The following is a 25,893-nucleotide window of genomic DNA, read 5'->3' on the forward strand; positions in this document are numbered from 1 at the left end:
GTAACAGTCAATTTCTAAGAAGAACTTTTGTTGAAGGTTTTAGCTTCATTGTGTGTGTTGTCAATTGATAAAAGCCTTCAAAGGCTTTCCATTTTCCTTAATTGTTCTTAATTGGAAAGATGTGACGGGGGCCTAATTATACAGTGTTGAGGCAAAACGTTTAGCTAAGATGGTTATTAAGTTTGTTATACACGTGTACAGCCTTAATTGGCTATTGAGTGAATTAGTTGTTATAACAACTACTATTTATAGTAGTGAACTGCAAGTAGTTTTCAGTAATGAGAATTCCATATTCTTCCAGATTCTGTTTCATTCTTTAAACCCTTTCCTTATTATACGGGTCTTATCATCGGTTTTTTTTGCTTGAGGACATCTTGTTCTTTTTTCATTTGTAAGTGGATTTTTGTCACCATTGAAAGAATATTTCTTAACTACATGACTGATAGAGCAATCGACAAACCTATTACCAGAATAAAAGTTCAACGCAAACAAGTATTCAATTGTTCAAAAATTATGATAAAAAAAGAAAGCACCAAAAAACAGTTAATTTACCTTAACTTAGAAAAAGAATAGAAGCAAGTAGCAAGCTAACCAAGCAATTCAAAGACTTTTGCAAATGGGGAATTGGACATTCTAGCCAAATTTTTTGGGTGCAAATCAAGAAAAAAATCAAAACAAAACAAGATCTGAAAGCTCTAAATTGAGTCTTTTCAACATCTCACAATGCTATACTTAATTCTTCAATTAACCTTTTGCCCACAAATTTATAAGCATCCAACAATAATCACAGAGACACATAAGTCAAAATCATGATCTAAAACTGAAAGGCCAACAAAACCATTTAGTGAGAAACAATTCAGACACATTCACATCCAATTTCAAATTCTTTATATTGGTCAGGCATCAATTTCCACAACTAATCAATTCGCATCAAGTAAAGATCTTTCTTTTTTTCTTTTTCAAATAATTTATATTCCCAGAACACAAAAATGCAAAATATATTTATAATTCGAAAAGTACCTGAATACAAGCTGTGAGGACAGCGAAAACGACGTATAGATCGATGATCTGCAGGAGGAGGAAAAGTGCGTAAAAACCACGACTTTGGAGGTGAGAGAGAGAGAGAGAGAGAGAGAGAGACCTTGAGGTTAGTGGGTGTGGCGGAATAAGCGGAACGGAGGGAATGGAAGAGAGCTTGAGCGTCCTTGCTTGTCGATCTGGCCATGGCGGACTTTCGGTTTGGTCGTCGTCTGCTTCTACAATCAACACTGTTTTGTTTTTCTGCCTCGGCGGATATCCGGTTACTTCAGGCTCCATATTAAACCCCTCTTTCCAATCCCTTGTCCAATATCGTCATTTCAAGCTCGCTTTTCTTTTCTTTTTCTTTTTCTTTTTTTTTTCGGGGTTGTTAACAATATTAATCCTGAATTTTTTTTTTTATTTTGGCCAATTAATTGCTGAATATATATATATATATATTCGGGGTTGTTAACAATATTAATCCTGAATTTTTTTTTTATTTTGGCCAATTAATTGCTGAATATATATATATATATATATGTATATTACAGTTTTGATCTCTCATATTAAAATTGAAAAATAACTTTTGAATTATATAAAATGAAAATGACTCTAAAATAAAAGACACGAGTGAGAATAACTTCTTCAGTTAAAGGAAATTTTATATTAGAGAGGTCAAAAATATAATATGTATGATTTTTTAAAAGAATAGGATGAGATAGTTATTTGATATTATCGAATGTGGATGTATTAACTTACTAATTTCATAAAACGACATTTCTACTGAAAAACTCAAGCACAAATAAAAAAATTTAGGTAACATACCATTTTTTTGTAAATATTTTTGAACTTATACCATAATTTTTTTTTTCTTTTTGCTTTAAAGTTATACTTTTAGTTTTTTGTAACTTAGTTTCGCTTCTTTTGAATAAAAAATTTCAAATATATGACGCAAATTCAAAACTCTAATACGATTATAATCTCCGGACTCCTAACTCTATCGGAGTGTACTTAAATGATGTGATATAAGTTTTTAGGATTGCTCGATGCGAGTGTTTGGGGGTGGTTTGGTCTGATGCGGGCCTTTTTCTGGCCATACTCGAGCGGTGGCGTCTTTAAGGTCCAAACAGTTTGGTTGTTCATCAGGCGAAGTAGGTTGAAAGACAACCTTTTCTTTCTGAGGGCTGATGGCGTTTCTTGGTGCTTGGTGTCGTTTTCTTCTTGGGGATATTGGTTTTTGTGGGGTGGCGGATTTGAGCTGATGACGCTCTTTTTGGTTGGCAGTGGTGGGTAATTATTGATGGTTATCTCGTGTTGGAGACCAACATTCTTCCCAGTCTTCTTTGGCTCACTGATTGTATCGTGGCTTTCTTGTGCCATTCTCAGTAGTGGTCAGCTCATCATCAGAGATTTCACTGTAATCTTTTGGGATTTACCTATTTTTGTTAGTTTTGTGCTTGTTAATAACTATGGTGCTCTTTTCGTTGTTTAGGTTCTAGCGTTGTTTTATTTATTTTTTGACTTTTTATTGAAACAACATAGGTGGTCTCCCCATCTTTCGGGTCTTTATTTTGTCTTTAGCATCGTATCTATGCAGTGACCTTTGTGCTATATCGTTGTGACTCTCAATCAATCGAACATTTATATTGATTTAGAGTTTTGGTAAAAAGAACTTTTTGTGAGCTTGTTCTTGATGTGTTGAGGTACTTCCTGTTCTCGTACTTCTGGTATACATTCTACCAATTGTTAGATTATTGATGAAATCGATCTTAATTGAGAGTTTTACCTTGCACTGCATGAGTTCATTCACATTCTAATCTGTGTTTTCTTTAATGAAATATGCCTTTTAGAAAAATAACAAAGAAAAGAACCTCTAGTATCGGTTACGGAGAAATGCTAATATCACTTATTCTGTTACTCTTTTTATCACTATCTCGATTCACTGTTTGACACATGAACTCAACTAACATGATATATTATTATTTAAATAGAAAATAAGATAATGGTATTGGAGTCGGATCAGTTAATGGGTCAAACAGTGAATAAATAAAGTAATAAAAAAAGTGATACTAATATTTATCATCGCTTATCTAAATTTGAAGATGAGTATTATTTTTTCATGTTCAACATTTCTAGGCACAAATTTTTTTCTTGGTAAAGGCCAGCATGACCCTCTTAACACGAATGTGAATGCTATGAGTTTACATTACTGTAGTTAAACAGTGATTTATGGTCTGTTTAGTTCATAAATTTAAATTTTTAATTTAAATTGATATATGATTTATGATTTGAGTTGATATATAATTTATGTGAGAATACCTTACTATAATAAAAAAATTAAATATAAATATTTTTTAAAATTTTTTACTATAAAAAAATTTAAAATTTAAATTTAAATTTATGAAATAAACGATTGTTAAAAGTTCTAAAAACGCCACTCAAACTCGTCTCTACTTGTCATTATTATCAGCCACATCATAGGAAATCATATCATTTCCACACCAAGCAAGTACTATTCTAGAAGGAATCACGTTTAGGTTTGTGCCACCGAACGAACACCGGTAAAACTTCTCAGCACCTCCCATTCCAATTCCCATTTCCTGTAATTCTTGATTCCAAAAAAATGGCGTCGTTTCTGGCCACCCAAACGCCTCCTTCCTCTCTCCTTCCCAGAGCTTCTTCCTTTCCCACTCGCCTCACTTCTCTCCTCCATAACCGCTCACCTCTTTCTCTCTCCCACACACAATACAGGTGCAAACACACACTTTTTGGGCACTTTTTGCGCATATCCATTTCCATTTACTTCTTTTAAATGTCGAAACTTTATTGTAAAACATAAGATTTTTGCACAAAAAAAGGGGTTTCTTTATTTGTTTATGGGGTTTGTAATTTCCCCCCCTTTTTGTTTTGGCTCTTCATGTGGGTCTTCGGACTTCACCAAGTTACCTTTTTTTCTCTTGGGGTTTTTCTGGGCAATTCTATTTACTCGTGCTTAACTTAGATATGGAGAAAATTTTGAACAATATTGGTATATGCTTTCTATATTTTTCTTCTTTTTTTCATCGGGGAATATGCTACAATTTTAGACTATATATATATATATATATATAAAGCAGCATCTTCTAGTTCTGCTATGTTTATTATGCTATTAGACCATTCTTTTTGTGAATTGAACAGTTGTCTCAAGTTCTTGTAGTATGAATTAAAAGTGAAGTTATTTTCACCATTTTTTTTTGTCGGCTAGCTTAAGCAGGTTGGGTGTGAGATGCAGTTATGCAGAGGCAAGCACAAAAGAGGACTCCTATTCTGCTCCAATAGATGTTGTGGCTAATGTTAGGACTGAAAGGGTATGCACAATTTCTTTCAATATTTTCTTTTGTTGGAAATGATACACACACACACACACATATATATAATATTGATATGATGTTGGGGTCTATTGCTTTCACTTTACTACCAAGAAATAAAACCACCAGGATTTGTATCTGTCATCACGTGCACATACTCACATACTCACGCACGTAACCACTTGTTGAAAATCATAGCTTATGAATGCATTTTGTGACATTTTGTAGTAAAATATGTTTCTCACCAAGATGCTCTTCTTAGTAGATTGTGGTCTTAGGAGGCAGTGGCTTTGTTGGTTCGGCTATTTGCAAGGCTGCCGTATCCAAGGGCATAGAGGTTGTTAGTGTAAGCAGGTGATATACAAATTCCAGTTTTGGTTTCAACACAATTGCATGTGTTTTGAGTTCTTGATGATTTAATATGACCGTTTCTATATGTGTGGATCCTTGTAGAAGTACTCTAAGAAGCTGGGCAAGACATGTATTGAAATTTGACATTATTACATCATTTGAATGCCATTTTATATGTCTGAAATCTGAAACTTTGTTCAATTCACAGGTCAGGCCGTCCAACGTATCCTGGTTCATGGGTAGATCAGGTTACTTGGATACCAGGCATGTTTTATTCTTCATTCTCCTATAAATAGGTTCTTAGAATTTATATTGTGGATTCATTTAGTTGTTCATTCAGGAACTCTATTCCAAGAAGATAAGATTTTGGATGCTAATTTTCGGAAACTAACATGGTATTTTTCTCAATGGAAATAAAATTCACCATAGTAACGTTAAAACAACACTTTTGAGGGTGGTTCTGTAGAAATTTCTGCTTCTACGAATAAACTGCTTAGCTATATCTCCATTGACCTGGATTCCTCATAATATACAATTCTTTTAGTTTCCAATCCATAGCTGTAGGAGCTTCGTATTGTTGATGGTGATGGTGACAACTGAGTACTGACAAGGTTGCAAACTAAATTAGGTCTGACAAGGTTGCAAACTAAATTAGGTCTGACAAGGTTACCTTAGAAACCTTTTATGTATTAGAGTCTTTCTAAGGATATGAAGATAAGTGATGTAACGGCGGGAGAGATAGAACCAAGGAGAGACATGGAACCACTAGGGAGAGAGAAATAGAACCAAAAGGAGAGAAAACAGAAGATTCAAGAGAAGAATAAGAACTGAAGACAAGAGGAAGGAAACTCGAAATCTCAATATGCATACATGAAATCATGAATCATCATCCTTCTATTGAAATTTCAACCAGGACAGTATCTATAGAAATAGAAGTAATAAAGGAATGAATTTTACTAAATTCTAAATAATCCTAAGAGATAAACATAATCTTAGATTCGAATCTTAAATACTAAATATAAAATGAATCCTAATAGATAACCTGTTAGGATCCGTTAATGACTTGGGAACTTGTTTGGTTAGTGGGCTGGTATAGTTAGTAGGAATTAGTATAAATAAAGGACGTAGTAGCTCACTAGAGGGAGGTTGTGATTTTGAGAGTTTTCGGAGACTGAGATTAGGGAGAGCTAGTGGTATCTCGAATACCATCAAAGTTAGGAGTTCTCCGGAGTCCTCGAATACTCCAGTCTATCCTAAGCTTTCTTTACGTTTTTCTTAGTTTGGTTGTTAAATGCTATGAGCTAGTGTTGGTGATGATCAATAAAACTACTCTGATTGCCTTCTATTCTTGTTCTTTTGTGTGAATATTGAGCTGTGAGAATCAGGTTCATAACAATTTGGTATTAGAGCAATCGATTCTCAGGAAAAAAAAAACTGTGGAAAAAAAAATTGCAAAAAAAAAGGTGAGAAGAGTCTGGAATCGTGGGGTTTCGAGAACCAGAGCCGCTGACTGTACGAACTGTGCTGGCGAGCGACGATGGAGGGAAGACGGCCAGATCCGAAATCACACGAGATTGATGAAGATTGGAGCCGTTTGTTGCGATCTCGTGTTGAGACGTTCATATATGAGAAGAACGACGGCCCTTGGCTGATGCGAACTGGTCTGCAAATCCAACGCCGGCAAACGACGCCAGAGATGCGACCTGAGATGGGCGATTCACGTTGGCGTGGGACAAAGGTGGAGATGCGAACTGTTTGGAGCGATTTTTCGCGACCCGGAGCTAGATCAACTAGATATGAAGTGAACGACAGTAGATTTGCGACGGGATCGAGCGTAGATGGGGTTGGGTTTTGCGATCCCGGTGCGTTCGAAGGTGATTCCGGCCAGATTTGGACCGGGTGTCGCGATTCCGGTGCTTCTGAGGCTAATTCCGGCTGAATTCGGACTAGGTCACGCGAGTTGGCCTGATTTGGGCGGATTCCGGCAAAATTAGGATTGGGTCTCGAAATTCCGGTGGCCCTAGGTCTGGGATTTGCGATTCTGATGTGATTGAGACTGATTCCGGTGATGTTTGGGTTGGGCCTCGAACTTACAACAAGATTAGAGCCAATTTCCAGCCATATATGGACTGGATCTTCAGGCATGAATGGGGCTGGGTCTGGGCGATCTGAGTTGGGTGAGGGAGATTGGGTTTTACAGTTTGATTTGAGAGAGCGAGTTGGGTTTTCTCGATTTGGAGTCAAAATCAATCCAAGGGTTTCGAGTAGGGAGAGGGAAAGGTGGCACGACACCTTATGGGAGGGCCGAACAGATCAACGATTTTAGCAAATGGATATGCCATTTTTCGCCGGAGAAGACCCTGATGGGTCAGTTTTTAGAGCTGAACGATACTTTTTGTTCTATAGAATGACGAACAGTGAGAAAATCCAAGCTGTTGAAATGGTTATGAAAGGTGATGCTTTGGCTTGGTATCGATGGCAGGATGCTCGTTGCTCGTTCTACAGTTGGAATGAATTGAAGACTCATCTGCTTAAGCATTTCAGATTGTCATCCGATGAGGCCTTACATGAGAGTTTCTTGGTGAAACGTCAAGAGGATATTATGGCTGACTATAGACGACAATTCAAGGTACTTTGCCAAACCTGAGAAAGAGATTTCAAATTCGGTTTTAGAGAGAGTTGTCATTACAAAATTAGAAGTCGATAAAGAGCAAGTGGTAGGCAGTTCAAGCAGGTTGCTTCCAGCTCAAACAACATATGTTTCAGATCAAATAGATATTCAAGGAGACTTGACTATGAAGAATTTTGAGGGCAAGGTGGACCAAGGCATTGAAAATGAAGTTGATTTTCAATCTGGTGCTAGTAATGATGGGCTTCAAGATATGGGAAACAAGATGTCAATGACATCAAAATTTTCCAAGGATGTTACTATAGAGTTGGAGTTTGCTGCACCAGTGAAAGAAGTTAACAATGGAGTCCATTCTTGTATTTTAAAAGATGAATTTGATTCTGTTTGCAGCAATTCTGGAGCTGTTGACAAAGGAATAGAGAGTGTACACTTGTAGCTGCCCCCCATTGTTGATGTTCTGACAAACAACAAGGCAGCTTCCTCTGGCGTGGTGGAACATGCAGTGCAACAAGATAACGCTTGTGCGAGGAAGGTTTTTGTTATAAATGAATTGTTTGAGCTGACCAACAAGGTCTTCCATTGCTACAAGGATGATTTTGAGGCTGAGCTTCATGGTTTCGCTGCCTTTAAAGTGGTTCTCAATTTCAGCTCCAAACAAAAGTGTGACGTTCTAAGATCCAAGCTCATCAAGATTGGAAGGAAGTGGAGTCACACGGCTGCGATTATTTAACACCTTGAGGACAAGGTGTTTCTTTGGGGCGGGGGTAATGTTAGGATCCGTTAATGACTTGGGAACTTGTTTGGTTAGTGGGTTGGTATAGTTAGTAGGAATTAGTATAAATAAAGGGCGTAGTAGCTCACTAGAGGGATGTTGTGATTTTGAGAGTTTTGGGAGACTGAGATTAAGGAGAGCGGTGGTCTCTCGAATACTATCAAAGTTAGGAGTTCTCCGGAGTCATCGAATACTCCAGTCTATCCTAAGCTTTCTTTACGTTTTTCTTAGTTTGGTTGTAAAATTCTATGAGCTAGTGTTGGTGATGATCAATAAAACTACTCTGATTGCCTTCTATTCTTGTTATTTTGTGTGAATATTGAGCTGTGAGAATCAGGTTCCTAACATAACCATAAAAATTTAAATTCAACATTCTAATCTCGTTCTTCATCATATGGCTTACTGTGAGAATCAGTATGATAGCAATCTGGCCAGCCAGACAATGTTATAGGTGCTCCAAAGTTGTGCAGTAGGAGATGATTAGCAGAGCAACAGATCACCATATGGCTTACTACTAACTGAAATTGGTGTTAGCGTTCCATTGAAACTATTCTTCTTTCGAGTGGCGGGTGTAGAGCTACAAAAAGTTTGGCGTTTCCCCTTAAATATTTAATTATCATGTTAATATTCAAATAAGATAAGATTTCTGATTTTGAAACCTAACACGATATATTCGCAGTTCATTGAGATGCATAAGCTTACTGACCTGCAAAATCCATTTGCGCCTTAACATGATATGGCCTTAGCTCGACCAGCACTTTATTCCAATTGATCATGGAGCCAGCTCAATTATGCGCCCCATGGTCATCATCAAGACTTCCTTACAATTTCTGAGCTTTTTGCACGTGTGAGGACATGTTGCATTTGCATAGTATTGGCTTGGATATGCATAAAATTCTTATTTTGAAATAACCTGATATGCAGGGGATGTTTTCTACTTAAACTGGGATGAAGTACTTCCTGGGGCTACTGCAGTGGTTTCGACAATCGGGGGTTTTGGCAATGAGGAACAGATGCAGAGAATTAATGGTGAGGCAAATCTTGTTGCTGTCGATGCTGCTAAGGATTATGGTAAGTGACTATATTGTAGAATTGTATAATTCACAACATTAGGATCTTAATGTTTCTTCATTTGTAACTGTCTTCCATCTTGCGTTTCTATAACCTTTTTTTTTCTCTCTGTCTGGCAGGGATTCCCAAATTCATCTTCATATCAGTGCATGACTACAATCTGCCATCATTCTTACTTTCATCTGCATACTTCACAGGAAAGAGGAAAGCAGAATCAGAAGTCCTCTCCAAATATCCCAATTCTGGTAGTAACATAAAACATTCTTATTTTCTTAAATAATAATAATAATAATAAACAACTCAGTAAACTGATTTTCTGAAACAAGGAATCTGCGTCTCTGCTTAATAGTCTTACTGCTGGAAACATATACTCGCTCGGCTATGGCTTCTCCGTTAGTGTATGAGCTATCTTTTATAAAGGTGGTGGGGGGTGAAACTTTATAAAGCAAACATAATATATGTTTCAAATAAACAAGAAAAATGTTATGGCGAAGTTTATAATGGAGTCTGTGACTTTGACTGGAAGCTTTTGGAAGCAAGCTCTTGCGAAAAGTTATCCAAACAGTCCGAAAAGTAGCTTTTGGTCCCAAGAAGTGAAAGCAGCTTTTAGGAAGTAATGCCGCCAAACATGCCTATGTTTATAAGTTCTAGTTGTTGTGAAGCTCTTCCAAGAAAGCCAAACCTAAAGGGCTTCTCTTTGAAGAGCTTCCATAAAAATATGGAGAGTTCTTTTGGAGTTTTTAATGAACTTTTTCTCTTATTTCTTTTTCCTCTTCTTATTTTATTTTGTTTTAAATATCTTCATTAACTATGACAAAAAGAAAATCTTATTTATGTCTAAAAAGGTACTTAGCTTCTTTCTAACTCCTATCCAAATTTCCCGCCCTTTTTTTTCTTTTTCTTTTTTCCTAATTGAACTTGTGCAGGTGTCGTGTTGAGACCCGGCTTCATATACGGGAAAAGGAGGGTAGATGGCTTTGAGATTCCATTGGATTTGATAGGAGAACCACTGGAGAGAATACTGCAAGCTACCGAAAACTTCACAAGACCGTTAAGCTCTCTTCCAGCTTCTGATCTGCTCCTAGCTCCACCGGTCAGTGTCGATGATGTTGCGCTTGCCGTGATCAATGCAATAACCGATGACGATTTCTTCGGCGTCTATTCCATTGAACAAATCAAAGAAGCTGCGCAAAAGGTGAAGGTTTTGAGTGTCACATAGGCACTGGTTCTTCAACCCTTGATTGTGGGGTTAAAATGTTAAGCTGATTTGCAAACTGTCTTGAGGCAGGACCTTTTACTTTTCTTTTTTCTTTTTTCTTTTTCCGAAAAATAGTAGATTAAAATTTGAATTTGCTGTAATGTATATGTGATGGTGTAGTATGTTTTCTTGGAAGATGACTTGTATGAGCAATTGAAGTGTAAGCTTACGGCCATAATTAGCATCTAGAGACTGAAAGGCACTTGAATCTCATGTTTATAATTGGTCTTCTGATATGTTACATGGGTCTCAAATTTTTCACGCATTAGACTTTGAAGATTGCCTAGGAATTTGACTAGTATGTGACAACTTAAGAAATTATTTTATTAAATTTCAAGCAAGGGAAAATAAATTTTATTTGCTTTCAATATATGTGTGCAGTGGCAAAAGTCAAATTGAAGTCACTTGGGGGCACGGACTTCTACTGAAATTTTATTATAAACTGTTGAAAGATTTTACTACTAGTCTTGTTAATAATAATAATAATAATCATTAATATCTTGGTCACAAATGATGGAGAATTTTAACTTGATTCACTTTTTGACTCGTTCTTTCTTTTTACTAATTTGACTCACAATTTAAGTTTTTGTTATAATGTTTTCTTTTAAAAAATTTCAAATTTAATTTTTTTTATTACAACGTTTTTACTAACATAAATTAACTTTTTAACTCAAAATTTCAACTTGAACGAATAAAATGAACAAAACTTTTATTTATTTGTTTTGTGTACTATTGGCTTCAGGGACGGAGTTAGAAAATTGGATAATAAAGAGTAGTTATATAGTTTGAGATTTTGTTTCATATTTTTTGAAGAAAAATAAACGTATATAATTTCATATTTTTATGGGAGGTAATAAACAAATTTTAACAAAATGCGCATTCGAAATTGAAAGATAAAACAAAATTTAAATGGAGCAGCTGTCTACTCGTGAGAAGGTGTGGCTCCTCCCTTATTGGCTCCGCCATGGTCCATCTGTGGTTGGGCCTAGAAGCTCTCCAAATACACGTTCCTTCCTTTAGCATGTGATTCAGAATGCAAGGCTCTGCGATACCATGAGTTGTACTTGTATCTATATTGGATCGTGTGGTAAAGGAAAGCGAGTTAGAAGTGCACAAAGTGCGTACGCTTTGAGGGTGGTTTCAAGCAATCCATGATTTTGACCCTTGTGGTGTGAGGAGTTGCTTAACAGATTTTATTTTAGTATCCATTTAGTTCGTTAATTTGAGTTTTTAATTTTAGTTGAGATCTGATTTTATGTGATAGCTTTTTATAAAATTAAATCTGACTATTTTTTAGAGCTTTTTACTGTAATAAAATTCAAATTCTAAACTCGAATCAGTGAAATAAACAGAATCTTAATTTCACTTTCATGTAGATCTCTCACTTTATTTTTCAAATTTAAATTCGTGTCATCTTAAAGTCATTTCTGTTAATTACTCAACTCTAGTGTGTAACTGTCATTGATTAGTCATATAAATATTGTATTGAATACAATTGTTTTTTTTTTTTTTTTCTGCAACCTTGTCCTATTTAAGAGAAGTGGAGAATCTGTTGAATTCTAGCCTGCCAGGCTCTAAATATAGATAGCATCGTGCATGCAATATGTGTTTTCTAAGGATGTGCTAATATTTATGAATAATACTTGAAAAAACTAACTGCTACCAGTTATTTATTTAGTTAAGGAAAACACTAACTGCTATAATGTTTATATAATGAAGATGTATCTTTTTTTCTAAAAAAAAAAAAAAGGAAAGAGAAAATTGAGGGGAAGAAATTTTTATGGATAGATATACTTTTACTGCGAAGCTAAGCTAGCAATTACCACTAAAATATTTCGTAAAGAATATACTTTATAGGAATGTCAACTAATTATTCAAAAGGGGAATGAGTCTAGATTTATATCTTTATTCTTGATTAATATTTTTTAGTCAAATAATTATGGTCTTGTTCTTTTTACAACTCAATTTTATTACTATAGTGTTTTTTCTCACAAAAATTCAAATTCAACATTTTTGCTACAGTATTTTCCTTCACATACACTACTCAAGTTCTCAACTTGAATTATGAAACAAACGTAGCCTATATTAGTCGAAATGATATTAATTAAGAATATAAGGTAAAAATCAAGACTCATACATTTTTAAAAGTAAGTTTAGTATTTCTCTTTTATTTTTTCAAATCATACAAGGGGCAGAAAAAAAAATGAATGATATGCAGGAAGATTGCCCTATCATTTACTCAAAAGAACAAAAGGGTCTACGGCCTTTCATCATCTTCCTCATTGCCCATTTATATAATTATATTCTGTGGAAAAAGCTTGTTTAAAGAAAAATGCTGGTCCTAAGATGCGTTTTTTCAACACAAAAATAAGGGAGAGAGAAAGAAAGAAAGGAGAAGAACAAGCTCCGACAATATTTTTCGAAATGTTTTTCGTGTGTTGTCATATTATTTTAATACACAACATTAGGGCATAGGATATAGCTTATAAAAAAAAAGAGTGAAGTCTATACTATAAATATCGCTTATGTTCCTAATTATTGTATGTGAACTAGTAGTGAGAATGACTAGGAGCCACAAATCTGTCCGTTTCTTGGTTGTTATTATGATCCTCTTCATCTTCTTCACAACAGATTCAGGTTTGTGATATAAACGGTTTGAAGCTTTCATATAACTCCTAATACAAATGTAGTAATGTTTATGTTTTTCTGTTTCACTCTCGTTTAGTAAACAGTTTCAAAATATGGTGGTTTGAAATGAAAATTTTGAAAAAAGTGGTTCAAGTTTTGGTTCAAAGTCACTTGGAAATAAAGGAGGGTATAAACTCAAATTTTATTTATATATTTTTAATTCAAAACATTAAAAAAAAATGGTTTGAATCAAGACTTAAAAAGATTTGTTAAGCACTGATTTGAACAACCTCTTTGGTTGAAACCATTTGAACTAGTTTACCAAACAGGCGTAAGAGTGTTCGAATGTGTTTAAAGGTTGACGCCAGATGCCTAATTTTCATGTAGTAGTTACTTTATTTTTCACTGTCATTTTTTTCATCTTCATATTTCATGTAGCTTTTTTTTCAACACTATTGACATTGAAGTACTTTGCCCCTAATCACTGTCATCAAAACTGTATAGAAATGTAACTGCTTTTTGTCATCCGAAATTCTAGTTTGGGAGGCCGAGTTTATGATTTCACTCGCATAATCGCATTTATACACTTGTCTTGCTTAATTTATAAGCACTATCAAAATAGAGGCTAGAATAATAATTGAACAATGATATGTTACAAATATATTCTTTAGTTCTCTCTCTCTCAAAAAATAAAAAATCTTAGAACTTAACTTCTAACGTATCTCGTAAATTTATACAAAATATTACATCCACTAATGAAAAAAAATAACTCACCACCATGTAAATTGGTATTAAAAAATTAACGTAAAAAACTAGGATTTCTAGCACTAATCCTAAAAGAAAAATCAATTGAATTGTTATTCACTATAATAGTTTACCATGTGACACGAACCATTGAACTCTCTGATTAAATGAGTCTACCCGTGTATGATAGTTAGCTTGATTTTCTCAAACTTCTAACCCCTAATAAAGCAAATTAACAAGACAACACAAAAACTCTGAAGAGTGTAATTATAGGTGTAGCTTAGCGGAAATTCTTCACATTCTATCTTGAGGTGTAGAATTTAAATCTTCCACTCCCAAATTTTTTTCTTCAAAAAAAAAAAAGATGAATATGAAGATTAGAGAAAGTAAGTGAACAAATATATATATATATATATATATATATATTACATTCTTTCATTTATTTATTTATTGACAGAATTTCGGTCCCTTAGAAGAAGAAACATAAAGAGAAGTCAGGAAAGTCTAGAACCTTTACAAGCCATGGGAAACCAGAGAGCTTTCATGAGAAAAAAAAAAAGATAACTCACCACCGTGTAAATTGGTATTAAAAAATTAAAGTAAAAAACTGGGATTCCTAGCACTAGTCCCAAAAGAAAAATCAATTAAATTGTGATTCATTATAGTAGTTTATCACGTGACACGAACCTTTGAACTATCTGATTGAATGAGTCAACCCGTGTATGATAATTAGCTTGATTTTCTCAAACCTCTAACCCCTAATAAAGCAAATTAACAAGACAACACAAAAACTCTGAAGAGTGTAATTATAGGTGTAGCTTAGCAGAAATTCTTCACATTCTATCTTGAGGTGTAGAATTTAAATCTTTCACTCCCAAATTATTTTCTTCTTCTTCAAAAAAAAATGATGAATATGAAGATTAGAGAAAGTAAGTTAACAAATGAGCTATATATATATATATATTACATTCATTTATTTATTTATTTATTGACAGAATCTTGGTCCCTTAGAAGAAGAAACATAAAGAGAAGTTAGGAAAGTCTAGAACCTTTGCAAGCCATGGGGTTATGTAAGAAACTAGAGAGCTGTCATTGGAAAAAAAAAAGATAACTCACCACCGTGTAAATTGGTATTAAAAAATTAAAGTAAAAAACTGGGATTCCTAGCACTAGTCCCAAAAGAAAAATCAATTAAATTGTGATTCATTATAGTAGTTTATCACGTGACACGAACCTTTGAACTATCTGATTGAATGAGTCAACCCGTGTATGATAATTAGCTTAATTTTCTCAAACCTCTAACCCCTAATAAAGCAAATTAACAAGACAACACAAAAACTCTGAAGAGTGTAATTATAGGTGTAGCTTAGCGGAAATTCTTCACATTCTATCTTGGGTGTAGAATTTAAATCTTCCACTCCCAAATTTTTTTCTTCAAAAAAAAAAGATGAATATGAAGACTAGAGAAAGTAAGTGAACAAATGAGCAAGATATATATATTACATTCTTTCATTTATTTATTTATTGACAGAATCTTGGTCCCTTAGAAGAAGAAACATAAAGAGAAGTCAGGAAAGTCTAGAACCTTTACAAGCCATGGGGTTATGTCGGAAACCAGAGAGCTGTCATGAGAAAAAAAAAGATAACTCACCACTATGTAAATTGGTATTAAAAAATTAAAGTAAAAAACTGAGATTCCTAGCACTAGTCCTAAAAGAAAAATCAATTGAATTTTGATTCATTATAATAGTTTACCACGTGACATGAACCTTTGAGTTCTCTGATTGAATGAGTCAACTCGTGTATGATAATTAGCTTGATTTTCTCAAATCTCTAACTCCTAATAAAATAAATTAACAAGACAACACAAAAACTCTAAAGAGTGTAATTATAGGTGTGGCTTAGCGGAAATTCTTCACATTCTATCTTGAGGTGTAGAATTTAAATCTTTCACTCCAAATCTTGGTCTCTTAGAAGAACAAACATAAAGAGAAGTTAGGAAAGTCTAGAACCTTTACAAGTCATGGGGTTATGTCGGAAACCAGAGAGCTTTCATGAGAAAAAAAAAAAGATAACTCACCACTATGTAAATTGGTATTAAATAATTAAAGTAAAAAACTGAGATTCCTAGCACTAGTCCTAAAAGAAAAATCAATTGAATTGTGATTCATTATAGTAGTTTATCACGTGACACGAACCTTTGAACTATCTGATTGAATGAGTCAACCCGTGTATGATAATTAGCTTGATTTTCTCAAATCTCTAACTCCTAATAAAATAAATTAACAAGACAACACAAAAACTCTGAAGAGTGTAGTTATAGGTGTAGCTTAGCGGAAATTCTTCACATTCTAGTAAAAAACTGGGATTCCTAGCACTAGTCCCAAAGGAAAAATCAATTGAATTGTGATTCATTATAGTAGTTTATCACGTGACACGAACCTTTGAACTATCTGATTGAATGAGTCAACCCGTGTATGATAATTAGCTTGATTTTCTCAAATCTCTAACTCCTAATAAAATAAATTAACAAGACAACACAAAAACTCTGAAGAGTGTAGTTATAGGTGTAGCTTAGCGGAAATTCTTCACATTCTAGTAAAAAACTGGGATTCCTAGCACTAGTCCCAAAGGAAAAATCAATTGAATTGTGATTCATTATAGTAGTTTATCACGTGACACGAACCTTTGAACTATCTGATTGAATGAGTCAACCCGTGTATGATAATTAGCTTGATTTTCTCAAATCTCTAACTCCTAATAAAATAAATTAACAAGACAACACAAAAACTCTGAAGAGTGTAGTTATAGGTGTAGCTTAGCGGAAATTCTTCACATTCTAGTAAAAAACTGGGATTCCTAGCACTAGTCCCAAAGGAAAAATCAATTGAATTGTGATTCATTATAGTAGTTTATCACGTGACACGAACCTTTGAACTATCTGATTGAATGAGTCAACCCGTGTATGATAATTAGCTTGATTTTCTCAAATCTCTAACTCCTAATAAAATAAATTAACAAGACAACACAAAAACTCTGAAGAGTGTAGTTATAGGTGTAGCTTAGCGGAAATTCTTCACATTCTAGTAAAAAACTGGGATTCCTAGCACTAGTCCCAAAGGAAAAATCAATTGAATTGTGATTCATTATAGTAGTTTATCACGTGACACGAACCTTTGAACTATCTGATTGAATGAGTCAACCCGTGTATGATAATTAGCTTGATTTTCTCAAATCTCTAACTCCTAATAAAATAAATTAACAAGACAACACAAAAACTCTGAAGAGTGTAGTTATAGGTGTAGCTTAGCGGAAATTCTTCACATTCTAGTAAAAAACTGGGATTCCTAGCACTAGTCCCAAAGGAAAAATCAATTGAATTGTGATTCATTATAGTAGTTTATCACGTGACACGAACCTTTGAACTATCTGATTGAATGAGTCAACCCGTGTATGATAATTAGCTTGATTTTCTCAAATCTCTAACTCCTAATAAAATAAATTAACAAGACAACACAAAAACTCTGAAGAGTGTAGTTATAGGTGTAGCTTAGCGGAAATTCTTCACATTCTAGTAAAAAACTGGGATTCCTAGCACTAGTCCCAAAGGAAAAATCAATTGAATTGTGATTCATTATAGTAGTTTATCACGTGACACGAACCTTTGAACTATCTGATTGAATGAGTCAACCCGTGTATGATAATTAGCTTGATTTTCTCAAATCTCTAACTCCTAATAAAATAAATTAACAAGACAACACAAAAACTCTGAAGAGTGTAGTTATAGGTGTAGCTTAGCGGAAATTCTTCACATTCTAGTAAAAAACTGGGATTCCTAGCACTAGTCCCAAAGGAAAAATCAATTGAATTGTGATTCATTATAGTAGTTTATCACGTGACACGAACCTTTGAACTATCTGATTGAATGAGTCAACCCGTGTATGATAATTAGCTTGATTTTCTCAAATCTCTAACTCCTAATAAAATAAATTAACAAGACAACACAAAAACTCTGAAGAGTGTAGTTATAGGTGTAGCTTAGCGGAAATTCTTCACATTCTAGTAAAAAACTGGGATTCCTAGCACTAGTCCCAAAAGAAAAATCAATTGAATTGTGATTCATTATAGTAGTTTATCACATGACACGAACCTTTGAACTCTCTGATTGAATGAGTCAACTCGTGTATGATAATTAGCTTGATTTTCTCAAACCTCTAACCCCTAATAAAGCAAATTAACAAGACAACACAAAAACTCTGAAGAGTGTAATTATATGTGTAGCTTAGCGGAAATAATTCACATTCTATCTTGGGTGTAGAATTTAAATCTTCCACTCCCAAATTTTTTTCTTCAAAAAAAAAAGATGAATATGAAGACTAGAGAAAGTAAGTGAACAAATGAGCAAGATATATATATTACATTCTTTCATTTATTTATTTATTGACAGAATTTTGGTCCTTTAGAAGAAGAAACATAAAGAGAAGTCAGGAAAGTCTAGAACCTTTACAAGCCATGGGGTTATGTCGGAAACCAGAGAGCTGTCATGAGAAAAAAAAAGATAACTCACCACCGTGTAAATTGGTACTAAAAAATTAAAGTAAAAAACTGGGATTCCTAGCACTAGTCCCAAAAGAAAAATCAATTAAATTGTGATTCATTATAGTAGTTTATCACGTGACACGAACCTTTGAACTATCTGATTGAATGAGTCAACCCGTGTATGATAATTAGCTTAATTTTCTCAAACCTCTAACCCCTAATAAAGCAAATTAACAAGACAACACAAAAACTCTGAAGAGTGTAATTATATGTGTAGCTTAGCGGAAATAATTCACATTCTATCTTGGGTGTAGAATTTAAATCTTCCACTCCCAAATTTTTTTCTTCAAAAAAAAAAAGATGAATATGAAGACTAGAGAAAGTAAGTGAACAAATGAGCAAGATATATATATATATATATTACATTCTTTCATTTATTTATTTATTGACAGAATTTCGGTCCCTTAGAAGAAGAAACATAAAGAGAAGTCAGGAAAGTCTAGAACCTTTACAAGCCATGGGGTTATGTCGGAAACCAGAGAGCTGTCATGAGAAAAAAAAAGATAACTCACCACCGTGTAAATTGGTACTAAAAAATTAAAGTAAAAAACTGGGATTCCTAGCACTAGTCCCAAAAGAAAAATCAATTGAATTGTGATTCATTATAATAGTTTACCACATGACATGAACCTTTGAATTCTCTGATTGAATGAGTCAACTCGTGTATGATAATTAGCTTGATTTTCTCAAATCTCTAACTCCTAATAAAACAAATTAACAAGACAACACAAAAACTCTGAAGAGTGTAATTATAGGTGTAGCTTAGCAGAAATTCTTCACATTCTATCTTGAGGTGTAGAATTTAAATCTTTCACTCCCAAATTATTTTCTTCTTCTTCAAAAAAAAAAAAAAAAAAAAATTAGAGAAAGTGAGTTAACAAATGAGCTATATATATATATATATATATTACATTCATTTATTTATTTATTTATTGACAGAATCTTGGTCCCTTAGAAGAAGAAACATAAAGAGAAGTTAGGAAAGTCTAGAACCTTTGCAAGCCATGGGGTTATGTCGGAAACTAGAGAGCTGTCATGGGACAAAAAAAAGATAACTCACCACCGTGTAAATTGGTATTAAAAAATTAAAATAAAAAACTGGGATTCCTAGCACTAGTCCCAAAAGAAAAATCAATTGAATTGTGATTCATTATAGTAGTTTATCACGTGACACGAACCTTTGAACTATCTGATTGAATGAGTCAACCCGTGTATGATAATTAGCTTAATTTTCTCAAACCTCTAACCCCTAATAAAGCAAATTAACAAGACAACACAAAAACTCTGAAGAGTGTAATTATATGTGTAGCTTAGCGGAAATAATTCACATTCTATCTTGGGTGTAGAATTTAAATCTTCCACTCCCAAATTTTTTTCTTCAAAAAAAAAAGATGAATATGAAGACTAGAGAAAGTAAGTGAACAAATGAGCAAGATATATATATTACATTCTTTCATTTATTTATTTATTGACAGAATTTTGGTCCTTTAGAAGAAGAAACATAAAGAGAAGTCAGGAAAGTCTAGAACCTTTACAAGCCATGGGGTTATGTCGGAAACCAGAGAGCTGTCATGAGAAAAAAAAAGATAACTCACCACCGTGTAAATTGGTACTAAAAAATTAAAGTAAAAAACTGGGATTCCTAGCACTAGTCCCAAAAGAAAAATCAATTGAATTGTGATTCATTATAGTAGTTTATCACGTGACACGAACCTTTGAACTCTCTGATTGAATGAGTCAACCCATGTATGATAATTAGCTTAATTTTCTCAAACCTCTAACCCATAATAAAGCAAATTAACAAGACAACACAAAAACTCTGAAGATTGTAATTATAGGTGTAGCTTAGCGGAAATTCTTCACATTCTATCTAGAGGTGTAGAATTTAAATCTTCCACTTCTAAATTTTTTTCTTCAAAAAAAAAAAAAAGATGAATATGAAGATTAGAGAAAGTAAGTGAACAAATGAGCTAGATATATATATATATATATATATATATATATATATATATTACATTCATTTATTTATTTATTCACAGAATCTTGGTCTCTTAGAAGAAGAAACATAAAGAGAAGTTAGGAAAATTTAGAACCTTTGTAAGCCATGGGGTTATGTCGGAAACCAGAGAGCTGTCATGAGAAATGCAAGAGTCTATTCCCAGAAAGAGAAGCAGTTGGTGTATGCAAAAAAAAAAAAAAAAAAAAAAAAAAAAAAAAAAAAAAAAAACAGAAAATATGCATCATTTTGGCATTGTTTTTGCTGGATCGCCACGGTCAAAATCAATTACCCAAAAAACAACTAGGCCCTGCATTGGACCTTCGCATCAAGAAATTCCATTGAAAAAATATATATGCATTTGATGCATTCCCTGAATTTAACAAAGCATTGAGTAGTATCGAATCGACAGCGACGACCGTTAAAATTTGAGTGAAAATACCCTCGTAGACGTCAAGTAAACTCGTTTGCACATAAAAAGATAATGAACTTTTATATGATATCGGGCTTGCCACATGAGGGCCTCTTTCTAAATATTACTATCATTCATCGATTTTGCATTAAAAAATTATCGTTCATCAATTTTCTTGTTCTATTAAATTTATAGATTTATTGATAATTTGTCAATTCAGTCAAATTTTGAAGACATTCTTTATCTGAATTATATAGACAGTTTGTACACAAATGAAGTCTGTTATTATGAACTCATAACATATTACGTGAGTAAGACTTACTAACTTTTAACCAAAGTAAAGGGCGAATTGTAGCCTCAGCATTTTCTTAAGCATTTTTTCTTTTTTTTTTTTTAAACAAAAAAAGAAAAAGAAAAAAGGGGGTGAAGACTACAAATTTCCTCTCTTTTTGCTGGACACTTTAACCACTCAAAATGAGCAGGCTAATCGATCACTTAAAAACACTTTTAAGCCAATTCTTTCCTTTCAAAGAACAAAGCACTTTGTCAAAAAGAAAGAAAAGGGGTTCAACAACCTAATGCTTGAATAGATTTCTGCAGTCATTAAAAAATATTGCAAGACATGTTCCCTCGCACAAGAGAGTTCTTTCTGCATGAGATGAAAAAACTTTATAACCAACATGATAACATTTACAAATATTGAGGACCGAAATATGGAACACAACCATTTTGCTTCTGCTTCAAATAGTAGAAGAATGCTTAGCTTTGCCGTTTCTTTGCGATAGATTGCTCCACAAGGTACCTATATCAAGAAGCTTAGTTAAAAGTGTTGGTAATCTGGGATTTTGGAAAGAACAAAATATTTTCGTTCCATCATTTTTTAAGTAGAATTTTATGCCATAATTTTGGTAGATCCGAGAGAAGGAAAATTTCTCAAGTATATAAGAACGGTGGAGAGTAAGGGCTTTGATCACAATGAGAATAACATTGCGATTTGATCAATGAAATCCATTAAGCCGCATGCATATATTTTTCTGTAAATAGTTCCCATAAGCCATGTTTTAACGCGTGAAGGGCATAATGCCAATATATGAGTATATGAAAACTAAAAAGGCCCTCAATTAAGGTGCAAGCTAAGAATTAAACAATTACTCTGCTGGATAATACTGTGAAGTAAAGGGATTCAGCTCTCGAAGATAGATTGTAAAAATCCGTAAGTGATTCGTTTCAACTTTATATTTCAGATTTTTTCGCAAACACATAATTTATACTAGATAATTATAGACCACTCCCTCTCATTTAAAACTTGTGCAAATTAGAGGATGAGAAATATTCAGATCTTGATAAAAGGGGAAATAATGATAGAAAAACAGCAATGCCGCACAAGCAAATCCTAGTTGTATTCGTAAGACATGATTTTCTTCACTTATTTTGCATAATTACAGATGTTAGTCATATTATCTGGAACAGGAAACAAGTAACAAAGCAAATACAGAAAATAATAGACATAATACGGATATATAAGAGGAGAAATTTGTATCAGGTCCCCAGATGAATAAGTTACAAGTCTCATAATTTTAGATCAAGTTTTGGAAATACTTACTTTCCAGTGTAGAAGCCAGCAGAATACCATGCATTCAAGACAACAGTAAGATCTGTCTCCGAGCTAGTAGGTGAAACCACTGCCCTTTCTGTACTATGTTTTTCCTTCTCTATGTTACCTGTGCATAAGCAGAAAATACAAGGAAACTTCAATTCAATTGATCCTTGCTGTCTTCAAGTTTCAAAGTCCTAAACTATATAAAGTTGTATATCCATCTGTCCATAGCAGATATACGATTATACATATTAATTCAAGAGAACAAATGATACCACTTCAAACACAAGAGAGTAATATTTCATTTATGTGGATTGTGTAGGTCAACTGTTTTTAATCTTTCCGACATAATTAAGCCCTATCCCAATTTATTTATAAATGGGTCCATGTGTGTCAAGTTGTCAACCTCAAACCTAACATGTTAATTTCATGTGAAAAAGCCGTCAAGTACTAACACCAAAGAATTTCGTGGTTGAGGATCAACAAAAAAGGCGTATCTTTTATCAAACAATGAACACTTCGAAATTTAAAATCATTTGTTGAGCAACTCCAGTTATTAGTTCTCATAAGACTTAGCTAAATGAGATCATGAAGGTTGGAGGAAGTTTTGGGAGACCATTCCATAGTGCTGACAAATAAAAATAAATAAATAAATAAAAGTAACATACATCGTAACCTGAATTTGAATATACCACATGGCACCTCATCTTTGGGTTTCTCCTACCTAAAAATATGTCATCTTAGGGTAAATCGTTCAAAAAGACACCATAGAAAGTTAGAAACAGAGGACTCAACCAGGTTTTCCTCAAAGGGTTCCATACATGATTCACGAATAGGGAGCATATTACCCTCATTTCCTTTCATCTACTAAAACTTTTGCTTTTTTGAAAGTTAACGAAGAGAACAGGAAGAGCAGCAAAACTTCAAAAGAGTATAGTAAAAGAATCTTGCCATCCAGAAAAAGGAGGAAGATTGCTGAAGGTGCCTTAACAGGTCAAAGTAGTGGGCACTGAAACTTCTGAGACAAAGCTTTTAACATTTTACGGCAGCCATTTCTCAGCTAATTTTCTTGATAAACAACTTTTCAAAAGAATCCCTAGTTTAAATCATGCTTACCTTCAGTGGAATTAGAATCACCAGAAACTTTCTCCCTCATTGAAGCTATTGCTCTTTCAGCAGCACCCATTGCTGTCTCAACTATGTTACTGTCAACCTGAGGGGAGGACTTCCGAAAATTCGTTACCTCACATGCATCAGCACAAGATTTACCAACACATGACCCACCCAAGAAACATGAAGGAAGTGAAGTGCACGGAGCAGCAAAACATTGGCTAGCATATGGGCAGCAAGTGCAGAAAGTAGTTGGATTGGAAGCTTGACATACAGGCAATGGATGTTCTTGGAATGTAGAACCAGAACCGTCACCGTAACTTTGGTAATTCCAACTACCATATTGATGAAGCTGCCCAATAATCTGTTGCCTTTTTTGCTCAAGCTCATAATATTGATTCAGCAACTGATTATAGTCATGAGCATCCTGCAAATACGAGTAGCTCTTTTGCACATCCTGAGCAACTTCTGCATACGGCTCTGGTACATGTGGATCTACGGACTGTTTTTCTTTGACAAGAGAAGGATTACTACTTTCTCCCATTTCTGTGACAGTACTTGATGGAAGATTGCTTTTATCATCTGCACCCTCCTGTCTTCACAAGACCCAAGAGATGGTGCAAAATTTAAAGAGTTAAAAATTAAATCTATAATCTTATGAATTATATTACAAATCTAATTAACCTCGTTTGAGCTTAACAAGTAAAAAAAAAAAAAAAAAAAAAAGAATAAATGAAATAATTAGAACAACTCCAAATATGCAAAAGGAAGGAATGGCAAGGCAATAAATTGTTTCACTCTGAGAGGAGTCCTAATTCTGGGGCTATGAAAGTGCCTCCTCAAAGAATAAGAGCCCATACATCCAAGCAACATGATATTAGTCATCAATTCAAAACAGGAAGACAACACCAAAGGCTAAGGCTGAGCAATTATTCTACTCATTCAAATGATCTTATTAGCATTTCCCAAGTATATAAATTTTTATAATGATATATAAAACAGATTATATTATCTAGGAAGTAAATGGTAGATTTGGCCAAATTATAGCCGGGCTAACCTTGTAGCCTCCTGATGGTCATCAACATCAGCAACAAGATGATCTCCGCAGCTGCTTATAAGTTCTCCATCATTTGAAACATCACCAGATTTTTTTCCATGCATTATCTTATTAAAAAAAGAAAAAAGAAGAGAGAGAGAGAGAGAGAGATCCATGATGTCAATTGTCACAACATGCCAGGAACTTGTGAAAATATTTGTAAAATTCAAACTGATACAGAACTCAAGAAAATAAATACATATAAAAACACCCACCAAATATGTTGAAAAAAGTTACATGAGAAGAACAAATACATTGTTACATTTTCCTACCGTGACAGATGAAATTATTGCATTTCTAAGAAACGGATTTTACATGAAAAAGCAAAAGATAAAAAATAAATAAAACCTAGAGTAATTTTCTTCAAAGAGATTACAACCCTTTTTATTCTGCAGTGTTAACTATAATTGAATCGACCCACATCTTTCAAAATTGCACAAATCGATTGGAGTGAATAAATAAAAGAGTAGCAGTCCGAAGGAAGAGCTCTCTAAAGTTCAAGGTAATTCACTAATTCCTAAACCCAGACTGATTTGTTTCATTCATTCATTTATTTTTTTATAAAACCAGAATCAGTGAAGAATATCAAGATGAATTATTTCACATTCGGAGTTGTATAATCGGCATAAACAGAATGGGGAAATGGATTGAGGAAAAGTTAATTAACTGTAAACCAAATAACCAAGAAAAAGAATAAGGGCAGAGAGAGGAAAAGTTAATTAACTGTAAACCAAATAACCAAGAAAAAGAAAAAAGGGCAGAGAGAGAGAGAGAGAGAGAGAGAGAGACCTTGTATTTGGAGATGGCGTCATCGAAGGCATTAAGAAGAGCGGAATCGTCCCACAAATCGCCTTGCCTCCCCATCATACTCTCTCTCTCTCTCTCTCTCTCGGTTTCAGCGGGGAGGGTTTTAGCTGGCTCACTGGGGGGTTTACGCAGAGAGAGAGAGAGAGAGAGAGAGAGAGAGATGGACCGGACTTTGATTTAGGCTTCAACCAGGCCCATGGAGATGGAGGGTGACGAGCACGTTTATTTCATGTGTTTAAATTTAAGAAAATAATAAAAAATAAGTTAATATGAAAAACTTAAGAAAATATATAGGTCAATTTTTAGTTATAAAAATTAATAGGTCATAACTTGTCAAGTTATGATTCATAATCAGATAAGTTATGGATAAACTTGTCAAGTTATGGTTCATAGCCAGACAAGTTATAGACAAAAACCGTGAATAACTTGTCAAGTTATGATTCATAACCAGACAAG

At 34.0% G+C, this 25,893-nt stretch overlaps 3 protein-coding genes across 4 annotated transcripts in view; 1 reads left to right on the plus strand and 2 right to left on the minus strand.

Annotated features, from left to right (window-relative positions):
- LOC21387147 (dolichyl-diphosphooligosaccharide--protein glycosyltransferase subunit DAD1) overlaps window positions 1-1,314 on the minus strand; it is a 5,359-nt gene extending 4,045 nt beyond the window's left edge. Inside the window, exons 1-2 of the mRNA XM_024174733.1 lie at window positions 1,142-1,314; window positions 1,021-1,068 (exon numbers count right to left, since the gene is read on the minus strand). Of these exons, the coding sequence (XP_024030501.1) occupies window positions 1,021-1,068; window positions 1,142-1,225 (132 nt within the window). The 5' untranslated portion in view covers window positions 1,226-1,314. The remainder of the gene's footprint in view (window positions 1-1,020; window positions 1,069-1,141) is intronic.
- Window positions 1,315-3,506: 2,192 nt separating this feature from the next.
- LOC112094263 (uncharacterized protein At1g32220, chloroplastic) lies at window positions 3,507-10,671 on the plus strand. Of its 2 annotated transcripts, none has more exons than XM_024174731.1 (7): window positions 3,507-3,771; window positions 4,265-4,367; window positions 4,633-4,721; window positions 4,927-4,982; window positions 9,044-9,190; window positions 9,310-9,435; window positions 10,117-10,671. In XM_024174731.1, exons 1-7 carry the CDS (start codon window positions 3,644-3,646, stop codon window positions 10,407-10,409), a joined length of 942 nt encoding a protein of 313 aa, XP_024030499.1. In that variant the 5' UTR covers window positions 3,507-3,643; the 3' UTR covers window positions 10,410-10,671. The 2 variants fall into 2 exon arrangements, with proteins under 2 accessions (XP_024030499.1, XP_024030500.1); XM_024174732.1 differs by having other exon boundaries at window positions 4,274-4,367.
- Window positions 10,672-21,355: 10,684 nt separating this feature from the next.
- LOC21387150 lies at window positions 21,356-25,625 on the minus strand. The gene is made up of 5 exons (XM_010112030.2): window positions 25,420-25,625; window positions 24,592-24,698; window positions 23,541-24,130; window positions 22,431-22,548; window positions 21,356-21,629 (listed from the first exon to the last, which is right to left on the minus strand). Exons 1-5 carry the CDS (start codon window positions 25,495-25,497, stop codon window positions 21,587-21,589), a joined length of 936 nt encoding a protein of 311 aa, XP_010110332.2. The 5' UTR covers window positions 25,498-25,625; the 3' UTR covers window positions 21,356-21,586.
- Between the last annotated feature and the right edge of the window lie 268 nt (window positions 25,626-25,893).

This window comes from Morus notabilis, unplaced genomic scaffold, assembly GCF_000414095.1.
Source record: "Morus notabilis unplaced genomic scaffold, ASM41409v2 Scaffold672, whole genome shotgun sequence".
Taxonomy (NCBI): Eukaryota; Viridiplantae; Streptophyta; class Magnoliopsida; order Rosales; family Moraceae; genus Morus; species Morus notabilis.

Excerpts from the sequence above, each read along its gene's own strand:
- LOC21387150 (XM_010112030.2), bottom strand. The coding sequence starts at position 25,497 with ATGATGGGGAGGCAAGGCGATTTGTGGGACGATTCCGCTCTTCTTAAT. Across the intron at positions 24,131-24,591 it reads GACCATCAGGAGGCTACAAG|ACAGGAGGGTGCAGATGATA; the intron begins GTTAGCCCGGCT and ends GGTCTTGTGAAG. Across the intron at positions 22,549-23,540 it reads TGATTCTAATTCCACTGAAG|GTAACATAGAGAAGGAAAAA; the intron begins GTAAGCATGATT and ends GCTTATGCACAG.
- LOC112094263 (XM_024174731.1), top strand. The coding sequence starts at position 3,644 with ATGGCGTCGTTTCTGGCCACCCAAACGCCTCCTTCCTCTCTCCTTCCC. Across the intron at positions 3,772-4,264 it reads CTCTCCCACACACAATACAG|CTTAAGCAGGTTGGGTGTGA; the intron begins GTGCAAACACAC and ends TTTGTCGGCTAG. Across the intron at positions 9,436-10,116 it reads CTCCAAATATCCCAATTCTG|GTGTCGTGTTGAGACCCGGC; the intron begins GTAGTAACATAA and ends GAACTTGTGCAG.